The 23,816-nt window shown below is 44.2% G+C and overlaps 1 protein-coding gene across 5 annotated transcripts in view; it reads left to right on the top strand.

The window, feature by feature from the left end:
* Window positions 1–23,816, top strand: part of LOC142391613 (nck-associated protein 5-like) — a 156,230-nt gene that overhangs the window by 43,351 nt on the left and 89,063 nt on the right. For 3 of the 5 annotated variants that reach the window (XM_075477478.1, XM_075477481.1, XM_075477482.1), the window contains one exon: window positions 17,511–17,584. In XM_075477478.1, coding sequence (XP_075333593.1) covers window positions 17,511–17,584 — 74 coding nt within the window. Of the gene's footprint in view, window positions 1–2,753; window positions 2,916–17,510; window positions 17,585–23,816 lie in introns of all 5 variants that reach the window. The other 2 variants (XM_075477477.1, XM_075477480.1) reach the window with 1 other exon arrangement.

The following is a 23,816-nucleotide window of genomic DNA, read 5'->3' as shown; positions in this document are numbered from 1 at the left end:
TACCTCAATTTCTTTGGGATTAACATCAATTTTGAGGAAATGGCTAAGATGCGATAACAGCCCAACAAAGCCATCTGTATTTACCATTAGTTTGATATTTCAAACGGGTCTCATTTAGGACACATTTCCTGATTGGATTTTCAGTCACCCCCTCATCTCCTCTATCATATTCCTGCCTGAGTTGACGAATGAGACGCAAGTCAAATATCTGAATTAGTGCATTATTATCCTTTTCCCTCCCTGCTCTCTTGGCTTGAGTCCAGCATCAGGGGTCTGTGTGCACCGACAACCTGGAGAAGGCACTCGAAGGTTTCAGGATAGGTTTCACAGTGAAATGGATCTTTTAGGTGCAAAAATGCCGAAATGAAACTATGCTGAAATCCCTCATACAGACCTAGTAGGAGCCTCTCAGGCCTTATCGCACAGTGTGAGCTGTGTTCGGCGTCCAACATGCAAAGCAACCATTCAGAAAGTGGCAATTTCCTCCACAAAAGCTGTGGGGAAAGATCAGCGATCACTGAATACTCTCACCATTTTCAATCTCCTTGCCATTTTTTTTTTCTAGAGTTGATATTAAGCTCAGCTGACTGGTTCTAAAATGTTCAACTTTTGCTCCATGGCATATATTTTCTACTCACTTAATTCCAACCACTTTCCAAAAACAAATTGGAAGGCTGTGTAAACCCAAATAAGAATCCAATATAAGATAAGATGAGATAAGATGAACTTTATTGATCCCACAGTGGGGAAAGTTCACTGTTACAGCAGCTCAAAGAGACAGGGGTATAAGGGCAATATGTTGAGTAAGGAAGCTACAATAATAGAAAATAATAGGATTCAACAGATCAAATAACAAAAATGAGAAACGATTTTGTTGTTTTATGCTGAGAACTTGGAAACATAAGAACATATGTCGCGGACAAGGTAATATTGAATGGCCATTATCTTCAGGCCCGCATGTAGCACTACATTAATAACAGACATTCTGTTGGGAAAAATTGTTGCATGTGATTCGGAAGATTTCTATCAACCATCCCTAGTGAACGCAGACAAAAAGCGATACAAACAACATCCATAAATGATGCCTGAATGAATTTAATATGGATAAAGGTGAAATGGGAAACTGTCCTGCGGTGTGACGAATCCATATAACACTTCGTAACACTCATGTGTCCTCCAGAGCTAAAGCACAAATTGACCGTCCTGCTTGTTATCAGTGCACAGATCAAAAGGAGACATCAGTAATTATTAACTTCTGCATCTACGAAGGCTCCATACATGCAGAAATGACAGGTTTTCAACCAACATCTGCTGCTTCCAGGCAAAATCTGTTTCATGGAAGGTCTTGCTTATTTTTCAGCAAGATAAACAAAAAAACATTCTGTATGTATTACAAAGGTGTGGATCTGTAGCAAAAAACTGACCTGCTTGCAATCCATACCCGTCAGCCCATTTGACACAAAGAAGTCTTACGGATAAATGAAACGGTCGTGAATTGGGAAGCTTTGCATTTGTAGTTATTAGCATAAATGCTGTATTTCAGACGTCCAAAGTGGCGTATGTCACGTAGCCAAGAGGGCGGGACTTGGCAGCCAATAATTCAGAAAGAGGACTTTTATAACGAAAGGTAGGGTGCTTTCCTGAGTTTTTAATTTGTAAAATGATAAAGAATTAAAAGCCAATTCTGTAACCCAAAGTACAGTTACATTGAAATATCAGTGGTTGGGATGGGAGTTGAGCTCAGTTTTTTGGCTTGAAAGTTCTATGTGTGTGTGTGTGTCTGTAACCCCATCGACCTCCAAATAAACATTGCATGACCTCTTAAATTTGTCTGTGCACAGGAATCAATGGATTATGTGTTTGTGACCAGTTCACATTTTGATGTGCAACTGGGTTGCAACCAGTGCCCCCCCTCCTCATTTCCCAAACACACAAGTGTGTAAAAGAGACGTGTATTTGTCAAAAACCAATGAGATTTCTCAGCTTCAGCTGTAAATAAATGATATTTTTCTTGTTTTTTTACTGTACATGAAATGTACTCCAAGCTCGTAGAGCTGGCACATTTTTAGCAATGATTCCAAACTGTAATTACTAAAAGATATCTAACAGTAGGGTTTCCAGTAGCTTACTGTGGAGTGGATATGCTTTCTGCTTACCCCCATAAATGGGAAATTCAGTGTGGTCAGTGCAACCACTGACCTACAAGGGGAACAAAGCAGAAAACTCCGGCATGTTCTGTATAATGCCATGGTAAGTTCAAACAAATAAGGCAATGCTTTCAGGGGTAGAGGGCATCCGATGGGTGAGCTATTGTAACCGGTCAGAATGAAGCGGCAACCTCACTTCAATCAGCCTATAGGATGGCTCCGATTGAGAAATGGCTTCCAGAGGGTTCAGAGAATGCAGGAGCATTTGCTGAAAGGGGGGTGGCTGCCCCAGATAAAGAGGGTTAGCTAAGTAAACAAATAATAATGATAGAACAGTGTTGTTATTGTAGGGGCAAATAGCCGGCCTTAGCAAAGGAGATCCAGGTCCTTGCTCGGTGAGATTTTCCCACAGTGGCGGAACTATCGCATTCTGAGTTCAAGTGCCGAGTGAACGTCTCAGGATATGAAATCCAGAAGGCGACATCATAAAACAAACAAATGACATTTCCGGTCGGGTTCCCGTTTTGAGAGTCGGTCACGACAGTGATGGAAGTTCAATTTCTTCATCAGACAGACCTTTGACACGCATTTTTTTTTTTTTTTTAGGGGATCTCTAAAGCTCCACATACAGAGAAATCCAATGTGGTTCCATACCCCACTGCAGGCGAGCATCCAAGCCCATTGATGTCACCTCGTCTGAGAGGCTTAATGAGAAACAGCACTGATGTCAGATTCTTTCCCAGCTCCCATCTGGATGAAATAAAACAAGTATGTCTGCTAAAAATAAGACTCCACTTGAGATGATAACAAGGATTTAGTGCTATTAACTGTGTAAATATAGTGTGCGGCTGGCCTCAAATCCATATTGAAATTCCTTTCTAGCTTGGATGAGCCATGACTGTAAAAAGCAGCCAGTGGAAGGCCGCAGTAATACCTTTCAAGAAGCTACGATAGTCTATTTAAATATTTCATGCCACTGAGTTCGAGTCTCAACCCACTTTCAGATCACTTGACAAGAAGAGTGGTGAGCCGCTGCACTGAGAGGTCTTTGTTCACATTAACCCGTGAAATGGATGCAGCGGTGCGTGGATGATCTCTTCAAGCCAAAATCAATGCACTGACATAGAAGCCGAAATCTAAAATAAAAAAAAACTTCCTGTGTGCTTTGTGGACTGTCTGCTTTATATGGGGCTTTGTTTTTTCTCTAAAAGGTTGTGCTTGAATACAGATGATAAAAATATATATTTCACAAATGATAGTCATTTTGTGGACTGCTCCCTCATTTCTTTCCTTTCTGAATGACTAATTCAGAAAGGAACATTATGCACACCTGTGCGTACGCAATAGTACATTTATAATGCCTATACCCTAAATACCTTTTTTCTGCGATGATTCTGTTTCTTCTTTGTGTACTTGGATGATACCCTCCAAGTTGTCCGTGCATGCGTCTACAACTGAGTGAGAAAAAGCCTGTGGGACATGAGAAAGGGATAACCAGCCCTAGTGAACTAATCCACTCTCTTAAATTCAGAAAGTGTAGCTTCCTTGCAGTCTGCTGGGTTTTATTTCCTTGCCTGGGCTGCAACGTCTAATTTTAGTACCAGAACTTCTGGATCAGCTGGAACGCAATGGCAGTAAAATAGAGTTTTTATTTGGTTTGATGTTCAAGATCAAAGCTGATAAAGCACCAGCTGCAGTTTTGTAGATGGGATTTAGGGCCCACATTTGGTCACCTCAGTATTGTATCTGGTGTACGTACTGTATATGTGCGGCATTGTTTCGGCTATAATAGACTCCCACGTTTGCTCAACTCACTTGATGTTTTTGCAGAACCTCTTACATCAGACGTGACATCAGGCAGTGATTGATCTTTTAACTCTTTGCAACTTAAGCCTCATTTGTTGACTTATCCTCATACGTTTCACAACATCATCGGCCAACTGTTACACGGAAGTGTCTTGTTACATTTTCGGTATTGCGACATTTTCAGGAGTCTCTTTGTTTTCCGAGTGTGTTTCTGGTTCAAAAGCGTTTGGGGTTTTTGTGTCACCAGACTCGTTTTCACCAGGGTTTCCATGGCACCAGCAGGTACAGGCATAACTATTTCCCAGAAAGGGGAGTTTGTGCATTCAAATGTTCAGACGCTGCAACGGCCTGTTTGGAACACGCCTGAAAAAAAATGTTAGAAAGACCCAAAAGACAGCAACAAACTGGTTTTTTTTTAATTGTATGTTTATTTGGAATGGACAGGGGAATACATCTGCATGACTTCACTAGTAAAGTTAAACACATATGACATTTCAGTTTTTCTTGTTTTAAATCCAGAACATGAGTTACACGATTCAGCAGGGCATATGAGTCCATGGAGTGTACAGTCTCAAATCGTGGGTCAGACTTTGATTGTCCCTTGCAGAACCCACTCTCCTATGATAACATCGAGACCTGCACAAGAGTAGCATCGGTGGAAACACAGTTAACCGTTTAAAGCCTGTGTCGATAAATTGCCCAAAATAAGTAGAGCCAGAGGAGGCTCACAAGTTCGCTTATAGAGAATTCTGATATGACTTAATGGAGGGAAGAACAGTTACAAAATTATGTACAAAAAACATGGGGGAGCGGTCTTGGAGATAATCATCGATAATCAGTCACAAATAAAATGAGTAAATTACAAAGCAATATTACCAGTGAGATCAAAAGAAGTCTGCTCTCGTGTGGGCTATGAATGAAATCCAGATTTTATAAAAATTGTCCTTTCGGAGTCTTATTTGGTAGGTCAATTTTTCCATCCTAAATATCGCCAGAGTAATTCCAAACCATGAATCGGGCTTAACCATCTTCTTGTAATTGTTTTCTTACTTGCCATCAAGAGTATTTGTAGCAGCTTTATCTCTCTCCTACATTTCAAAAAAGGAACGTGACAAAGGTATAGGACATCAAAACTCAGGGGTATTTGAATGTTAAAGACTGTGCTTAAAGAAGCCCGGACATCCATCCAGAAGACTTTTACCTTGGGACAATCCCAGAATATGTGGTAGTGGTTAGCAGCAGTCGAGCCACATAGCCTCCAACATGGCATAGATACACCTTTATATCTCTCCTGATACGGTGTCTTGAAATATCTAATAATATTCTTCCAGCAATGCTCTCTCCAATCCCTGGAGCTGGATGTTGTCCACTGGAAGGACCAGATGTAGTAAGACGTGTTTCAATATAATTGTAAGGTTGTAGGGTAGTATCTCAATAACAATCTTTTCGACCGGGCCTGTAAATATAATTCAATACTTGTGAATTAATTTCCATCTAAAGCCCTACTGTTTCAGAGGCATAGGCGAACATGTATTATTCAATAGTCCAAATTCACGAAGGACCGTCTTATTTACAGACATTCCTTGGGGCTGGGGGGGGGTTGGGGTTCCCAAGATTTGTACCACCCACGCTAGGTCTTCTGCGGTCTTGTATTGTTGGCTGCTGGTCAACCGCATTGGGTCACCGTGTAGGGAGATCTGTGCATTACTCATTCGCTCCCCCTCCGCACTCAATTTCTTTGAAAGGCCCTCCCAATCAAACAGTCGACTACTCGGCCTCAAGCCTTTTTTTTTTTTTTTTTTTTGGCGTTAACCCCCAAGGCTGCCGCTACCCCACCCCATCGGGGGCGCCGCGTCTGGAAAGATGCGTCGAGAAAAAAACGTCAGGTAATCCCGTCAGAAATAATTCATGAGCATAAGAATAATCATTACAGTGAGTCCTGTGGTGAGGGTCAAAAGCCAACGAAACCCATCTCTTATCAGATTTTTCATTTTTCTTCCTCTTGTATGCCACCCCTCCCCCCGGTTAAAACAGAGGTCACACCACACTGTATCTTTGCTCTCTATCACTGTCAGGGTAGATTGGAAATGCGGATATGATAAGCACGAGTGGCACAGGTGGGTCTGTGGATGCAACGAAGCAGCCTCCCCTTGTCACATTACCATTTCTCCCTTTAGGGTTTCTCGCACGCACGCCTCCAGGGCAATCTCACTTTCCCATCCCGAGACAGAAGCGAAAAGCAGAAGTTGACATTTATGCTTTTTCTCAAGCAGGAATGCAACCCAACGCTTGCCTCGACATCTGCCCGGCACCTGGGTTGGCCAACTCGGTGCAGAGACAGGTCCCGTCAATAAATCAGCCTCTGGATTAAACAGATGAGACGCAGCGATAAAACCGAGAACCTGAAGTGGATGCACCTGAACTGTCGGGGAGTCTGACAAAGTGTTCCACGCAAGAAATATCTCAGAAGCAACGCACGCTCAGGGGTCATGAGTTGTTACTGAAGAGGCTTTAAGGTGTTTTGGAGCTTTGATTTGTTACCTGAGATGTTATCTTCCCTTGTCAGCTGAACTTTAGGCGAGTGGGTAACGCTCTCTAGATTTATTTTTTATTTTTTTATTTTTTTCCCCCGATCGTAAAACAAAGCAAGGACCAACAAGTTTGACAAAGAACACAGTAACGAGAAGCTGTTCAGCATAGATAAATTCAAATGATTTCTCACAAGGACTTCTGCTCGGTCCATAATGGGCCTAATTTCCCATGACGGAACGCAGTTACTGCTCCCTGCGGAACTCTGTGCTGTTGCAATTGCTTCAGCTACAGTGTTTCGGTTAGGTGTTGAGCCTGTCTGTCAAAACCTCCATAAACAGAAGCCTGCAGCTTCCTAACCGACATCTGTTCAGCATCAGCCCCCTGCTCCGATCCTGCACCTTTCCCCGTCACCTTCCAAAGGATATCTTTCATTCCCTCGTGCCCTTTTTGTCTTTCCTCACTTTATTATGATTTGGGGCTGAATGAATGCTATGAGTAAATCACTGACATCATCGACAGTATTTCACGAAGACCATTCATATGTGTGCTGCAGGATAGCGACTGCTGTTAAAGTCTACTGTCAGCCGTGGACTTGGTGCAGCTTTTTTTGTTCAGATATAAGTGGATGTGTTCGGCAGGATTTTTGTTGAAATGGGCCGCTGGGCTCGGCGCCAGATGGAAAAACCAATGTTTTGAGTGAGGCTTTGGAGAAAATGACCTGAAAGTGAGTTTCAGTGCCGCATTTTCCTCATGAAACTGGATATGATGATGTGGTAGACGTGAACTCAGGCAGAGTTTAACCTGTTTTCATTCATTTTGGTGACTAACCAGACGGCCACAGTTGATATTCCCGAACATTTTGTTAATAGTTCTTTTATGCATTACAAGGGGAGATTTCCAAGTCATTGAAACCATATAAAGACTATGCTGAAATTAATTTTTTTTTTTATCATTCTGCATTGTTCTTTTATACATTTACATACATATGCTCACTTTTGAGAACTGGTCTCCGTAGTTCCTGACAGAGGATTTTTACTGTTTAGACTTCAGGTCCTCCTTCGTTATATTTTGTGTTTCATAATACACCAGATGTTTTTCAGCATGTCTGGGCTTCCGCCAGGTCAACAAAGCAACTGGACTCTTCTTTTCCCCACATAGCCATGCTGTTGTTAAACGTGCAAAGTGCGGTACATCTTGCTGAAATAAGCAAAGCTTTCCCTGGAGAATGCACATTTAGGTCGGCCAACCCTTTCTCACTCCCAACATGTCGCATTCTGCTGCTTAGTCAGGAGCCTGGCGTGTTGGATTTGAACGGACAGGGTATCCTCAAAAAGCTTTTTTTTTTTTTTTCACATGCGCACTATTACTTGAGCGGGAACCTCGTCAGTGTCGGATCGTTTCGACAAGTTGGAAAAACTTTCCGCAACAAAATGTATTGTACTGTGCATCTTAAACTCCAAATCTTGATGTATTCCTAAAGTTCACAAAGTGCTTTTAAACACCTGAAGCCAAGATCACACCACCCATCAATTTTATGTTGTGTTGGAGGTTTTGAAGTCCTAGAGCATTCACACCAAATGGCAGATCTGCGACGGGGGGGAGGGGTCTCCTAGACTAAACCCCTGACTAGTCTGACCGATCCCCATCACACTTTCCAAGCTGCCATGCAGAGAGTTCTCTATCATTGTCAATATTGTTGTAGAGTATTCCAAGTAGCTCTCTCCGTGGCTTTTCTCTCTGGAAACATCGGCGACGAATGGATGTTCTTGGCAACACTTTTTTACCAATTTGTGTACTTGTGTTCAACGTGGCTCGACCGTCACCAGCTACTCTTTAGGAAAAAGAATTTAAAAAAGTAAATGGCAGAAAAAAGTAAATGGAAAACGTGGGTTAGGGTTAGGGTTTCAACGTTGCTGTAGAGGAGTCCTCCGTGTGTCAAAAAGTCATTTCTGCTATTTTCACTTGAATTTAAGGTATAAATCATTTTAAAAGCATTGCATTCTGTTTAATTTACATTTTAGACGGCATCCCAGCGTGTTTTTTTTTTTCCTTCTAAAGCTTGATAATAGTTTAATTTCTTTGTTGCTTTCCTCTCTGATGCTCTCTCTGACTTTGTCTCTCCAGCGAGCCTCCCTGTTTTTTCCCCCCCGCCTGCCAGTGGGCTGTCAGTTCCAGGTTTCCTTTTCATTTCTGTCATCGCCACTCTCCCTCCCATTCCAAGTACACCTGGCTGAATATTGGCCCCAAGATGATAATAAAACCCAGCAAACCCGCAGGCTTGTCAAATTTAGGTGCTGTCGCACAACAGCCCTCCACCCTCCTCTGTGCAATCCCCGTTTCCTAGATTCCCATCCTGTCTGGGATCAGCATGGACACACGTGTGTATTTATTTTTTGTATTTTTTCTAAAGGCAACATTCCTCTCGGCCTCCTCCCAGTTGGGGTGTTTCTGCTCGCTTGTAACTAAGGCCGAGAGGCACAAGGAAATCTTTAAAAAGGCAAATTAGGCTTTTGGATATGTGCGTGTGCTTCAACCTCCTCTTTAGAATAACAGTGGTCTTTTCTCTTTGTGCCTGATTCGCCACAAAATCAAACCAGCCACTACTAACAGTTGCCAAATTCGCAACCGCAGTGACGTTCGTGCCATTTCCTGTTTATTGTGTGATTTTTGAGGGTTCTTAGTTGGAAACACAAGCCACTGTCACTCAAATTTGCCTGCTTAGGGTGATAAAGAACACGAGTTGTCCTTAAACATACAAAGTGTACACGCACGCACTCCACCCGAGACACTTTCACCCGCTCCTCCACACAGGTAGCTCTGTGGAAGCGATCAAATAGCGATGTCAGATCCGATGTATTTCATTCCTCGGCTACTTTTTCAACTCTCCCCCCTGTGAGATTTGCCCCAGAAACAGCTTTGCCACTGTTCCCAACAGGCATGAATGGCCCACTCTGTCAAACTCAAAGAGCAGAGGAGGAGCCCAAACAGATGGGAGTGGGGGGGTGTAGGTTATTTGAGCAATGGACCTATCTTAATGTTTGGAAAGATAATCTGCAGGGATTTGGATTCCTGACGGTGGCGAGGTGTTGATGTTTGGGCTGGGCCGGGCCGTAGGTGCTGCTGGAGGAGGAACATCAGATAACCCAAACTGCTGAAACTCACCCGAGATTATGAACAGGCTCTCTTTTGTACGTCAAGTAATCCATAGTCCTGGACACTCCTCCCGTTTGGGCCAGGTAGGCAGAAGAAGAATATCCTGCTCACTGGAGGCATTTGTTACTCAACTCAATAAGGCTTCTGTGCGAGTCTCCACCGCTTTACAGGTTCTGAGGTTTTAGGTACAGTCGAGCAGTGTGGTGCTCAGCTCAGGTTCAGCATCGTTCCTTGAGTGATGGTTCATTAGTGGTAAGAAATACTAAGAACATTTAGCGATGTTTCCTGTTTGAAAATGAAATAATTTTTCATTTCCGTTCAGTTTGTTTGCATCAGCCAAATAATGGCCATTTAGTACCGTTACGGGCTGAAGGCTGAAGTCGCCTATGGCGGCCTATGTGTCATTTTGATATGAAGCATCTCGGCAAAAGTTATACACAATTTTGGATGCCAATTTTTTTTCTAAAACACATTGAACGCATGAACATGCATGAATACATATAACTGTAGCTTTTACTGTTCATAGTCGAGCCCAGGGTTCGAGTGCTGGAGTCGCATTGTCAGAATTGCATCGACAGAAGGTTTAAACACGCAACTCACCGGCTGCCGTTTGTTATTCTATATTTCTGATGAAGCCGCCGCTCAGTGAACGCTGGCTGCAGAATTACAAAGTGGCTGCCTTTACCTCAAGTAGCAGTTTGTCAATGCCAAATCAACCATGACGGAAAGTTCTATTCCATCTTAAAGTTGGTGTATAGAGGGGATTAGGCTATTAAAACAATCTAATCTCCCACAATGCAATACAAAGGCACAACATGTCATGCATTGACACAAGAAGTTGGTGTTCGACTCACAGATTTTGAGGACATATATAATCAGAGAAGCTACAACGTTTAAAGTTCCTAATGTTTTCTCTGTCCTTTCCACATTGAAATCCGTATTCCCTCAATTGAAGAATATCCCCCCCCCCCCCCCCCCCCCCCAAATTCCTTGAATCCTTACCATAAACAGACTGGCCATTGTATACGCAACGGTAGCTTGATGAAGATGTCTGGGATCACGTTTGTCACAGGCACCCCAAAATCCTCTCATAGATCAAGCTGACATTTTTTTTGCATCTGTCCCCGACATGAAAAATAACGCGCACGAACCCGAGTGGCTGCCCCTTCTGCCACAGATAAACGCCGCGGCTATCGCCGGACTTATCAGGGTCCGAGGATATGAGAGCCCGATGGCTGAGCTGATATTCCAAAACCAGGTCACTTGGGATGTGAGTAAAGACCTGTGAGCGAAGGATCACTATCGCAAAAGCCTCAGAACATGCTGATAAGACTAATGAATTTAACCAAGGCTGAGTGATATGCGTGGACCTGATATGAGCAGAGGCAGGTTTCTCGACATCTGCACGCAGAGACAATTAGTCATGCTGATTAGTTCATGGCCGCCCTACAATAGGATCACAGCCATAAATTACACTGGCATATGGGTTTTCATTGATGCTGATTAAATTTGCAGTGTTTACATCTTTGCCAATGATGTCTGCACAAACTTTGGAATATTGGATGGCGGCAGCTGTGTCCTTGGCAGGAGACCAAGGCAAGCACTCATATCTATTTCCCACACCTTTCGAAAAGTCACTGTCCTCATTCACTCTCAAGTGGGCCATAAAATTACACCCAGAAAGATATCTTACAGTCTATCGGCATAACCTTTGACTTGCGGAAGCCCATACGGGAGCTATGCTTTCTGTCAAGGCTGCAGCCGGGGTGGGGTGTGGTGGGGCGGGGGGGTTGTTTAGGTTACAGTCCCAGAGGCCACGCTGGCATGTCATCATGCAAAAAAAAAAAAAAAAAAACTCATGGGAAGTAGAGATAGGCTGTTGATGCAGGTCGGAGTGCAGGGTGAGGGAGGATCAAGGTCCTGACCTTGTCTTTGGCAGGGTTTTATTCCCAGGGGCTGCAGACCACTACAAGGTGTCTTATCAGTAACGGCAGACTGAGCTTCTGATGGGTGCGGGCACATCGAGGTGGTGGAGGGAGCTCAGTTGGACTTGAAGGGATGCATCCTGACCTCTGCTGCAGCGAGGTCAGAGTTTTATCGCGCTGAAAGTTTACCTATTTTTCTCCGATCACTCTTAAAACCATCCTGTATCTCAAACCAGACGCTTGATTTCATCCCTAATCTTCAAAAGAGTAATGTGTGAGAGAGCGAAGTGTGCTGGTGAGAATGAATTATGCATCTTAATGGTTTATGACTGAAAAAATGTGGACCATTCATTTTAAACAGGTTGCAGTGGGATTAAATGTCACATCAGCCTGTCTGTTTGCATGTTCTTTCCGCTATGCCAGAAAATTGCGTTTTCTGTTTTTTTATTTATTTCTTTTAAATCACCTCCCCGCCTCTCTGTACTCAAGCAGAAGGGGGGGATACACATATTTCAAATTTTCATAAAGGCACGCAACCAGTTGGAGGGGCTTTGATACGGGATTCAAACTGTGCCATAACAGCGCTCCCTTATCAAACACACACACATGAGTAAACATGGCCGGATAAACATTTCCGAGAACCTCTGGTCGTGGAGAAGGATCATCAGCAAACACATCGCCCATCAGGATAACTCAAGCTAAGCTCATAGTAGCAAACATCGACACTGTGTCTGGAGCCGGCTCTTAATCAAACACTAAAAGCGCCTTGAAATCTGAGATACAGGTGGCCACCCCATAAACAGCTAAAAAAAAAAAACGTAAAAGAAAAGCAACATTTCAGAGATCAGAACAGTAGCAAAAACAGAAAAGTCAACGTTTAGCTAGAAAACAACATGTTTGGCATTTCAGAGAGTGTGTAAATGCAACAAAACCCAAACAGACAACACAGAATGCGTCCCACAACATTTTAAAAAAACTACCAGAAGTCGTGACACAAACAGTTTTCTGAAGCCTGTTTTTTTTCTTTGGTCTGTTGTGTTTTTTTCCCCCAAATGTCGTCTTTGTAGGGTCCTCTGAAATGTGCTTTGTTGTGTTTACGCTAAATGCAACATTTTCTAAAAACTTTTGTTTTGTTAAATGTGTACAGTTTCTTTCTGTTGAGCGTTTTTTTTTTTTTTTTTTTTTTTATCGAAAGTTGTTGTGATGTTTTTCCCTGTGTTTGTGTTCTGTTATAGGCTGCACTCTTTGAAATGGTGTGTTCCTTTCAACTTTGTTTTTTTTTTTTGGTTTTGGTCGAGACGCAACTTCAGGGACAAAAAAAAGCAAAAAAGAGACGGAATAAAAAAAAAATACAAAATTTCGCGACTCTTTTGATGTAAAATTATCCACAGTTCATCAAATTCAGCCTAATGACTGTCATGAGCACCGGGTCTTCACACATCCTCTATCGAGCTCATTAGGATTTTTAAACATTCCCTTTTTGATTTAGTATTCATTGGATGGGATTATGCTCTGAGCTTACAGCGCTGAGCTTCTTTTTTTTTGTTCTTTTTGTGAGGAATTGCTGGGTTGCACTCCAGTCGAGAGCTTGGCGCACTGGTCCAGAGAAATATGCAGTCGGTAAAGTCTCAGGTCATTGAATTCAATTCTTTTTTTCAGTCTACATGTGAGTACCTGGGCCTCATGGGAACGGTGCGGCTTTCACTCACGTCGTAAAACCGTCAGAAATAATGCCCGGCTGAAGATATAACATGCAGCATTGCACACGTGAGTCATGCTTTAAATCTCCCCTTTAAATGCCTTCCATTTTCACATGACAACAGGCATGCAGCATTCCCCGCGTTCCTCCATGTGTGCTGGGGATTATTTCGGTGCCCTGTCATTAGCAGAGGTCTACGTGATGACAACACAGACTCGGGCAGCTTTACTTCACTTTGATGTGGCCTGTAAATATTTCCCCTGGCGTGGGGCTTTCACGATGAAGGCTACATCTTGTGCAGTGGCCGGAGTCATCGTAGGATCGTGTTGCTAACGGGCTCTCGGAGACGGAGGCTTCACCCGGACGGTTTTGTGGCTTCTTCAGAGACGGTCGCACATTTTAGCCGACGAGTTTGGTTTCTTAGGTTAAGAGTTGTTTCAGCTAGGTGCGAACAGGTGGGATGTTTTGCAGCAGAGCGATGCCCAGCTTTTCTCCTTCCACCCGGGCAATAGTTGGCACGAATTCGGAGAACAACACCGGCGGAGTCATTTGGTTTTAACTGCTGACTTTAACTGTCCTTTTCTGCTCTCATTCGAGTGGCGTTTTTGGCACTCTGAGACTAACAGATAGCTTTTGGACACTGATGTTGACTCCTTACATGGACGATTTGTCACGCCGATTAGGTCCAAATGAATCATTTTTAGTGATAAGGGATGATGGATTGAATGCGAATTAATGTCATTTTGTTGTCGTTTTGTCAAGAAACTCTGGACAGAAATTGAAAAATTCAGCGCCACGCTGTGAGGCATCGATCTGTTGTTTTGTTTTGGAAGCACTAATGGTCACGAGAGGTGCCTTTGACTCTGCGGGAAGCCTGGGCTTTTGCCATGTTCTCCCGGCCCTGGGGAGAGCTGCTGGCGATGGCCGCGTTTGACGGCTGCAGTGGGAGTGCGCCGCGTCGGGTGGACACAAAACAACCGCACTTTACTGTATTTTAGAGCAGCAGCTTGTGCGCCTGAACATCTGGCCTGTTGAGAATCGGCTGTCAGGGCCACAGGTTAAAAAAAGCCCATGCAGTGATAACAGAAGCACTTTAAGCCTCGTCGGGGGCCTCAGAGTCGGGTCGTCGCGAGGTCAAAACGAGTCCAAACAATGCCCCAGGCTAATTATGAAGTGAACTATCCCACGCCAGCTTACGTATTTTCATTGGAAAAAAAATAAACAAATAAAAAATGTGTGGAAATTTATGGAGCCTTGCAAAATCCTCGAGCAACTTCTCCAAATATTGGTGCAGCTCAGATGAGGTCATAGTGGGTTGTTGGTGGTGGCGTGTTAAAATGCCTTGCGTTTGAAAGTTATCCTAACATTTAGCCCCTATCCCATGCAGGTCAAATGGGTGGAAGTCAATGATAAAGATGAAATATGAATATGAGAGCCGAAACTAGAAAAACTGAAGACGAAGCCGCGTGTAGTAATATACGGGATGAATGGCCGAGCTGTTACTTTTGGATTGCACGGTTTTGGTGAAGTTGAGTTCCCATCGATACAAAAACAAAAGGGCTAAACTTTGCATTAGATAGCTATAGGTATAAGTATCCAGGTGAGTGTAACGTAGGCATCACCCCAAGGCAACAAACAGTGACACAGATACCTCCGTATGGAAAACAACAACCAAAAACCTACCAATTACATACAATCTTGACGTTAGGGCAACATGTCATTTTTCTATTTTATTTACAGCTGTAGTTCATCAAAAATTTAAATTATTTCATTTGAAACATTTTTATTCTGTTTTTAGCGCTCTGATGCCATATTTAATAGGACTTGTGGCAGTCAGCTTGATACAGTATATCAGACTAAATAACTTGGAGCTATGATGGAGCGATATCAATGCTGCTCAGAGCAAACTTTTCTTTTGAATGTGTAAAACTTTATTTCACCTCTTCTTCTCCTTTCGGCCTCTCCATTTATCAGAAGTCGCCACAGCGAGTAGATCTGGCATCATCGATTTGGCGCATGTTTTTTTTTACGCCGGATGCCCTTCCTGATGGGCTTGGCTTGGCACTAGAAATACACTCAGTGGGTCGACATGTTGAGATTAATTTGATTATAGCTATAGTTGGACTATGCTCCTTATTTGGGCAAGGACAATTATCCTTGGATATATGGCGGTGAATGAATCGAATCAGAGGCACAAAGCATGTCATACCCCGGTACGATAGGTGGCGCTGTACCCATTTCAACTAGTGGTAATAGACCTTTTCACCACCAACAACAACAACAAACTCAGGCATTCGAGAAAGATGTCGAACGAAGCGCAAGAAGAAGCTACGTCCCTCTACATTTCGTTTGTGCACGGTCTGAGTCTGCTCATCCAGTCCAGAAGTGCTTGTTGCTTCTAGCATTCTCCTTCGCGTTGTTTGTTCCTTTTCCGGCGGCGGTGACAACAACAGTAATATCGTCTCCTTCGACTTCAGGGTCACGACCCCGGGACAAAAATTTGGAGCATGCGCAGAACGCAAAGTCCAATTCACCGTATACAAGCACGTTTAGTGCGACTATCAACCGAGTTATCTCGGAATCTTAATCCGACTGCGAGGAACCCGATCCGGTCCAATTTTTAGTCAGACTAAGGTGTATACATGAACTTAAAAACTCAGTCTTATTGTAATTTAGTCATTAATTTGATTCTTTACAGTCCCATGTAACCCCACCGACTGGCTCGTGCTCTTTTGCAGCCTTTGACCTTTTTAACATGAGTCCTGTAAAACATTCCAGAAACAGTTTGCCAATTTTAGTCCGCTTATCCCCTGGCTTTCGTGCACTTTCGGTTCAATTTCCGACCCCCAAATTCGGTTTAAAAAAACGAGGAATTTCGAGAGAGTGCTTACGACGGACTGCAAAAGCAATCCCATCCAGCTCTGAGGGCTGAAAAAAATAAAATAAAAAGAATCGGTTATTTCGAGAGTGCTCGCAGGAGAGCTTCCGGGTTTAAAAAAAAAAAGAAATCCATGATTGGGATTGTGGGAAGCGGCTCCATTTTTCAAGTCTGCTTTATGGGATTGCAAATTGATCGGAGAGTGTGCGTGAATTAGGAGGTCGCTTAAGAGGCAGCTGTTTGTGGTCCCAGTGTCACAATGTTGTTCCCCAAAAGAAATAGCGTCTTGTCAAGATATTTTGTGTCACTACAATGATCTTGTTTCCCCAGAGAGGCCGAAGCCCCTCTGCACCCAGCTGATTTATTTCACCACACTGTATCACATCAGAGGCTGTGATCAACAACAAAAACTGTGTTGTCGTCCCCCCCCCCCCTCTTTTTTTTTTGTTGATTCTTTTTCAAAGGAATGCAATAGAAGAATGTGGGGATTTTTTTTTCTTTAACTAATTGGAGAACTTACAACAGCAGCCAAGAAATGCAGCTCACTTAGGATTGGGGGGGGGGGGCAAGGTCGTGGTAAATTCTAAGTGAAAGTGGATTTTATGCTCAGAGCGGACAGCATAAAAACAGAGTGGGTCGCAGTCGCTGCTACTTTTCATTCGCCTCGAGTCAGATTCCTGGCTTAGGGAATCCCCATTCTTAATTTCCACTCCATGAGCACAGGACCAGAAATCAATGGAGAGCATCTGTCCCGCTGAGATAACCGTTTCCCCAGGAGATGTGTCATGAGCTGTCAAGCAAACATCTAATTAATTAGTCTCAAACCTGGACTGGACCGATCTGACAGCATCACGTCACAGCCGGCCGAGTGTGAGGAAACGCAGATGTTTTGAAGTACGGCGGCCCATTTCTTACGTTAACAACAACCCCCCACCCCCCCGCTATATGTAGTCAGACCACTACGAGCCGAATCGTTAGGCCAAAGCCAAGAAATCCTCACATCTGTTTTTTCCATTCTCCTCTCAGCGTTAGCTCATTGCTGTAACTCAGTAGCACACATTTTGTGAGTGTGGGCTATTCCCAGCTGACATTACACAGCTGGGCCAGCCGTTAGAAGTTACCCAGAGGTGCTTCTGGAGTTACACACACACTCAGACTAAACTGATTAATCACACCTTTTATATAAAAGCACCTCTCCGTTTGCCAATGACAGAAGAGCGTGGATGGACATTCTGTTGTTCGTCCAGCTTCTCGTGCACACATTTGACGAATATCAGCTGTCATTTGGCTCAGTTGGTGAGGCTTACGTAGGAGATTTGACGGCATTTGCAAGTAAACCTGTCTCTCTCTCTCTCTTTCTCTCCTCGCAGGAGTACATGGATGCGAACAAATGCATCGATGAGCTTCTCAAACAGCTCGAGGAGGAGCGTCGCAATGTCCGACGGTAAGAGGGTCTCAAGATTTTTTTGGGCAGATGTTTTATTGCCTTAGGATGTCAGCAGCTGCCTGTAATCCATTCCCAGCCAGAGGCAGCAGAACAATGTTATTTGGTTCGGAGAGCGAGACAAGCTTTGTGGGCTGCTGTTGAGAAATGCTTTTTGTGTTGGAAACATACTGACGGTGGCAGACAAAGGGGAGACTCTGGGCCCAGTGTGGGGATGACCGGGGCCCATTTCTCATGGAGGGCCTTTGGAGCAGATTTGCCCCAGACAATGGGAATGAAGAGCTTATGGAGATGCCAATCTAATGACCTTGTCCCCTCCATGCTCCTGTCGTCTTGGCCCTTACAATTTTTAAACTTCACCCTCTTTTGTAAAATCCTCTCTCCATCTCAATGGAGCTGTATTCCCCTGGCTCAAAGTAATTTTCCCCCTGAGCGAGCAGAGAGGGGCTGGGGGTTGGACCGAGGGGGTTAGGGGGTCTCAGGCTGGGTGGCTGGGGGGGATGAATGACCACTGACCATCCCTTTTACTTGGCCAGGGCAGCCCCTTAATAAAGGAAGCGATGTGTAAAGGAATGACCCTCAAGTCATTCCCACCCCTCTTTATAAGACACCTTCTGTGACAGCAAGAATGACCTAATAGCCACTTAGTGACCTGAATGTCTCAGTATGAACTGACCTGTGGTTGCACCACAGGACCAAATGGTTTCAAAGCCATGAACTTGTACCGACTCCAAGTGTTTGGAGTGGCTGTTTTTAAACCACTGTAGTTTGGGTAAATAGCTAAGATGTTGGTTACGGTGCCTTGGACCTACAACAGACAAGGTGTGTTTTTGATTTGTATGTGAATTGTGCTGTTAGGCCGCATTGTGTGCATGTGAAATGTGTGTGTGTTTCTGTTTGCTTTGTTTTTTTTTCTTCCTTTTAACAGAACCCAACAGAACATCTCTTTTCCCATATCTTTTCACTTTCAGTACAAAGTACCCTGTACTGACTCTAGCAGAAGAAAACCGTGGACGACTGACACTTTCTGATGAGCAATCGGCAAAGCCCACACTAGGAGGCAGGAGGGGTGATGGCGGAATATGTTATTAGACCTTTTGAGATCCGATTTTCCTTGTTTTCGAACGAGGTAACAGTTCAAGCCCCTTGCGAGTCCAAACGTGAGATCTTAACTTTTCACTTTTTGCTCTCACTTGCCGATTGAGTTCAGTCAAGGCGCCAAAGCTGTTCGATTAGGGTTAGGAAAATATCACCGTTCAGCCTAAAATGAAGCCTTTCACTGGTTTAACCCTTTTTTTATTGAAAATGAAGATATCAAAGCGTACCTTGTGTGTAGCGATCTGACGCAAAGGGGGTCCAACGTATTGCTGATATGTGACATGTTGGGAGCTGCCTGCAAAGATCTTTTTGTTTTGCACAGGATAGTGACAGATAACACAGCGAGAGGTGCCGCACAGCTGAGATGCAATCATCTCAAGGTTGTAAACAAAAACCGGCGCCTTCTAGCTTTGAATAGCCTTTTGAAGCTGAACTTTTTTTTTTCCACCAACATCCCACCAAGTAGGATTTGTTCCCATTTCTCCTCCAGTGGTGTTTGATCCAAAGAGGCAACGGCGATGAATGACTTCACAAAGGCTTTTGTTCGCCTAAAACACAGACGTCGGGGCAAGAAAAATAAACGCCTCCTTCCCCTTATTTGGCAGCATCTCACGACTCTGTAGATGTCTCCCTCCGCCCCCTAAGAAAACGTGGCCCATCAATCTGTCAGGAGGTGAAAGAGAAGCCCTCGCATTCCTCTAGCTCCCTGCATCCTTTCTTCGTGACCTACTGACCTACTCCATTCACGTCTCTCATTGTGCTGTATTATTGGGCCGTTTCACACTGGTGAAGAACACAGATTGGACAATTATGACTTTGCAAGGAATTCCGACACCGGGGGTACTTTTGACGGTACTTTGGAGGCCCATATGTGGGATCGATGCTTAATTACACGAAACTAATTAACTACTCGAAACCGCATACTTCTCCTACTATTCATACTGACTTTTTTCCCCGGATGCATACTAGATTCGCCGAAATGTTGGATATGCATCATGAGGTTACTACTCCTACTCAAACTACCCAAGATGCAACGTAACTTGACGTCGCCGATTGTCATTTCCTGTCAAAACGGCAGTTTCAAGCTAGCTACAACGAGGGTAGGTTCACTTCCTGTTTTTTATTTTGTGAAAATAACCGGAAGTGCGTTGCTCACTGTGGCTAGCTTTAGTAGCGCCGAATTCGTCGGAAACAACTACTTTCTCGCCTGAAAATGTTTCAAATGTTGCTAAAGTTTACAGAGTTTAGAGCTTAAGCGACATCAGCTCCAGGCCGGCTGATTTCGGCTCGGGTAGGAGCGAAATGCATTGTGGGTAAACGTTCTGCATCCTGTCTGATCGATGAGTATGCCGTATGTAAGTATGTAGTATGCGGTTTCGAACACAGCCTAATTCCAGGGCGGTTTCCAGCTTGTTTTCAATTGTGCATCAAACACATCTGCTGTATCCTCAACTCCCCACACACATACACACACACACACACATCGTCTCTTGCACTCATCGCAGCATCATTGCTCGACGAAGCACAAAACCCCAGTGGGACGCCGGCCCGGGCGCTCCTCCTCACGCCATTCAGCGCGAGCACGTCCTTGACAGACGGAGACAAAAGCTCCGCAGCACAGTGTCAACATCACATGGAGCAAGCCCAAATCTGGCAACATCTGAAACAGCGTACAGTCGGACAGTGACCCAGGGTTACCGGTTATTCCCCGTTTGTGTGCTGCGTGCTCTCATTAAACGTGATGAAAAGTCTTTCCAGTGGCTCTCATCAGCTTTTGCAGCTGACACGCTTTCATATTTAAGCATGTTTGATGTGTTCGGGGGGATATAAAGTTTATGAAAGTCTTCTGCTGAGTGACAGACATGTGTGGGAGGGACATATGGATGCTCCAGCAGCGCTAACAAGCATGACGGGCGGGGATGAGCTCGCATGACCTCTTTCTGGCAAGCTGCTGCGTCAAGGCACCGTGACTGTGTAATCTTCCCTGTGGATTAAAACAATGCAGATTAGATCTTTCTTTTTTCTCTCTCTCCCTCTCTTTCTCTACTTCCCCACTTCGGATTTGTCACTGTGCTGAGCTGGTCTTTGTTTTGTTTTTTTCCCGTGAATCTTGTTTTGACCTTGTTTTTTTTTGTTTTGTTTTTTTATTTAGTGGGTCAGATGGCCTCACCTGCCATTTTCTCCCTGCTGGAGCAGATGGTGTTCATCTGTGACCCCTTCCACACCTTTGGGGACAGGGAGGGGCAAGGAGGTGGCAGGCAGGCAGGCAGGGAGCTTCGCACAGAGAGGTGTTGGGAGGGGGGGGGGGCTCAGCTGGAGGTGGGCTCAGCTGGAGGTGCACAGGGCCCGGGACAGGTTGGGGCTTCAGCTGCAGCTCGAGCTGAAAGGGCAGTTACGCCAACATCTGCCGATCAATAATCTATTTGTCATGTTCATAGTCGCTTCAAAGACGGCAGAAATAGAAAGTGGAGGTCAGTTCAGATGAGGGATTAGAGGTAATAGGGCATGCTTTGTGTAAGTGAGTTTGCCTGCGGGGAGGATGGAAAATGGGCCTTTTTTTTTGAGCTGTAACAGCTCAACATTTGCCCAATTTGTCCTTGCCTGATCAAGAATGGAGATCTTGGATAGCAAATATTTAAAGGCCACGATGAGAGACTTTTTCATGGCAATCCTTCCCAGAAAATATGTCCCTTTGTGTCACTTGTGTGGCTGTGGCTTCCAGACTTAAAGAAAAAACCTTTTAAGCTGCTAAGGGTTGCTCAGCCCCTAATTATTTTAATCAACACAAACAGCGCTGGCCGTCTGAATTGAAGACTTTAGATAAATGAGTGAGCGCACGCCCGCAGGAGAACGGAAGACCACAGGAGCGCAAGGCTGGGAAACAGCTTTCCAGATCGGAACCTCGCCGATGTTACTACAAGGCATATCTAGCCTCAAAGACGCCTGTGTGCTGCCGGCGGTCAGAGGCAGATGAAAGGCTGTAATCCTCAGCTGAAGTATGTGGCCAGGCCTGCTCTGTCGATGAAGAGGAGGATAGGGTCCAACCTCCTGCAAAAACCCTACAGTGCCCCCGAGGATCGGCCGTCTCGCCTGAACGAGAGCCACGCATTTTTCCGACTTTAATTGGATAAGTTGACCGGTCTAATGCAATAATTTGATCACGCTAAGCTCAAAAGGGATCTAATACACTCTCAAAGTGTATTTGCGCGCCCTCTGAAGTGAATGAGTGAGTCTAATCCATCCATTGTTGGTCACTTTGCGGCCCCGAGGTCCAGACGCCAAAAGTATCTTAAAGGAGCAGTTAGTGGGTGGATAAAGTCATTGGAGCCCTTCAGGCTCTGGTGGAATTTCTTTTCCTCAACATTTGGTTTTTATCTAATAAAAAGCCTAATCAAACGTCGTGGGGTACAAAAGCATGTGGCTAAGATTGGAGGTAATTCTCTCCAACGGGGCTTCCCTCTCGTTCCTGCCACCTCTAATTCACAACATCTATGCGTTTGATTGTTTTGGAAGGCGTTTCCAGGACTTGACGCAGCGACTCATCTTGTTGATCTTTACCACACTCGACAGCGAGGAGTTAAGTGCAAACTCGACGACGAAGTCCCTGAAGCAATTAGCGAAGGAAGTGACACTGCGGGGGCCCTGTGACACCGCAGTCCAACACTCGCCGGTTGATCTTGGAAAGGATTCTGTAACACCCCCCACCCCAGCAGTCCTGTAAATGCCAAACATCGCCGCTTCTGATTCATGTGCAAAGCCCGGGCACGGTTGAAGTGCATGCGCCGTCTTTTTTTTTATGGGGCTTATGAGAGGAAGAGGTTAATCGAACGGTTTAATGAAGCCTTTTACTGACGCTCCCTCAAGGTCGTTTTCCTAGCCAGCGCATGCTGCCGTCTCCCCCTCACGCACATCATTCATCATAAACCCTCGCGCTTTCTCTTCCCTTTCTTAAGGTAAAATAGTATTTACGAAATGACGCACCAGGCGTGTGACCCAAAAAAGAAAATAGGTCTCAATCTTTACTTCAAAGCTAACGAACGAGCTCAATCTGTTAATTATCAGTAATCACGCTTGTGTGTCACATGCTTAGAATACACTGCCACATTCCACATTCCATTTGAACCCCTTTTGTATTTGTCTTTGGGTGGCTTGCCACAGTTGATCTTTAAATTGGAATCTACATAAAAGAACAGAGTCCCCTAGAACCTGCTGATTACAAGAATGGAGACAAATCAGCTGGACTGATCTGCCTGAGTTTTCTGTTTATCTCAAGTGTTTCGCTCCAAATTGTGTTTGACAATAGAACCAACCAGAGGAAAGTATATTCAACTCAGCAAGCAACTTGTTAATAGGTAAAGTTTACGTAAAATACGTATCAGAGAAATGTACACAGCCGAGAGATAAGGCCACGGGCGTCGTTAACTGTCTGAAGCATTCAAAGTATGGCGCAAAGAGAGAGTCGGCCGTGTGCTTCAGTTACTCTGGAAAAATCTTTATGAAGTCTTGTTTTGGAGTGTTGCAGTAAACAATATTTAGGATTTAGAGGTTTCACAACATACATATGGTGTTTTGTTTGTTTTTTTTCACTGACCCAGATTTCTTGGCTCAGGGACTGAATAGAGTATTGTCTGCATTCCTGGAGGCAATTAGCTGCGTTTAAGATCTTCTTTTTCAGTAGAGTCTTGCTTAATGCCTAATTACAGCTGTTGCTTTTCCCAGAGCGAGTTCACAGGCGCTCTTTTTTTCTTTTCCCTTCTTTTCTTTTCCTCTCCTGAAAACCACATTAATTATGCGTTGGTTTAAGAATGTCAAACTTTTTTTTTTTTTTTTATCTGATGTCAGACACTCTGCTGTTGTCTGATTAAATGCAGGTCTATTAGCTTGCGTCGAGTTCTTCTCCCATGGTGAAATGAATAGATTTCGCTATCAAGATCGGCTCCGCATGAACGCGTTACGAGTTTCTTTTGTTGCTCACAAAAGTGTGCCGTTATTATGAATTAGGTTTGCAGCGAAAACCTCCCCAGTTTGAGATTAAAGAAAAAAAGCCCGATCCAGCCTGTGTGGTTTTTGTTGTTGATAGACGCCGGGTGGTTATGGCTGGTGGATGTCACAGTGGTTGCATCCAAGCTATTCA

The sequence above is a fragment of the Odontesthes bonariensis genome, chromosome 11 (assembly GCF_027942865.1).
Source record: "Odontesthes bonariensis isolate fOdoBon6 chromosome 11, fOdoBon6.hap1, whole genome shotgun sequence".
NCBI classification, from domain to species: Eukaryota; Metazoa; Chordata; class Actinopteri; order Atheriniformes; family Atherinopsidae; genus Odontesthes; species Odontesthes bonariensis.
This window is presented reverse-complemented; position numbering and strand designations above follow the sequence as displayed.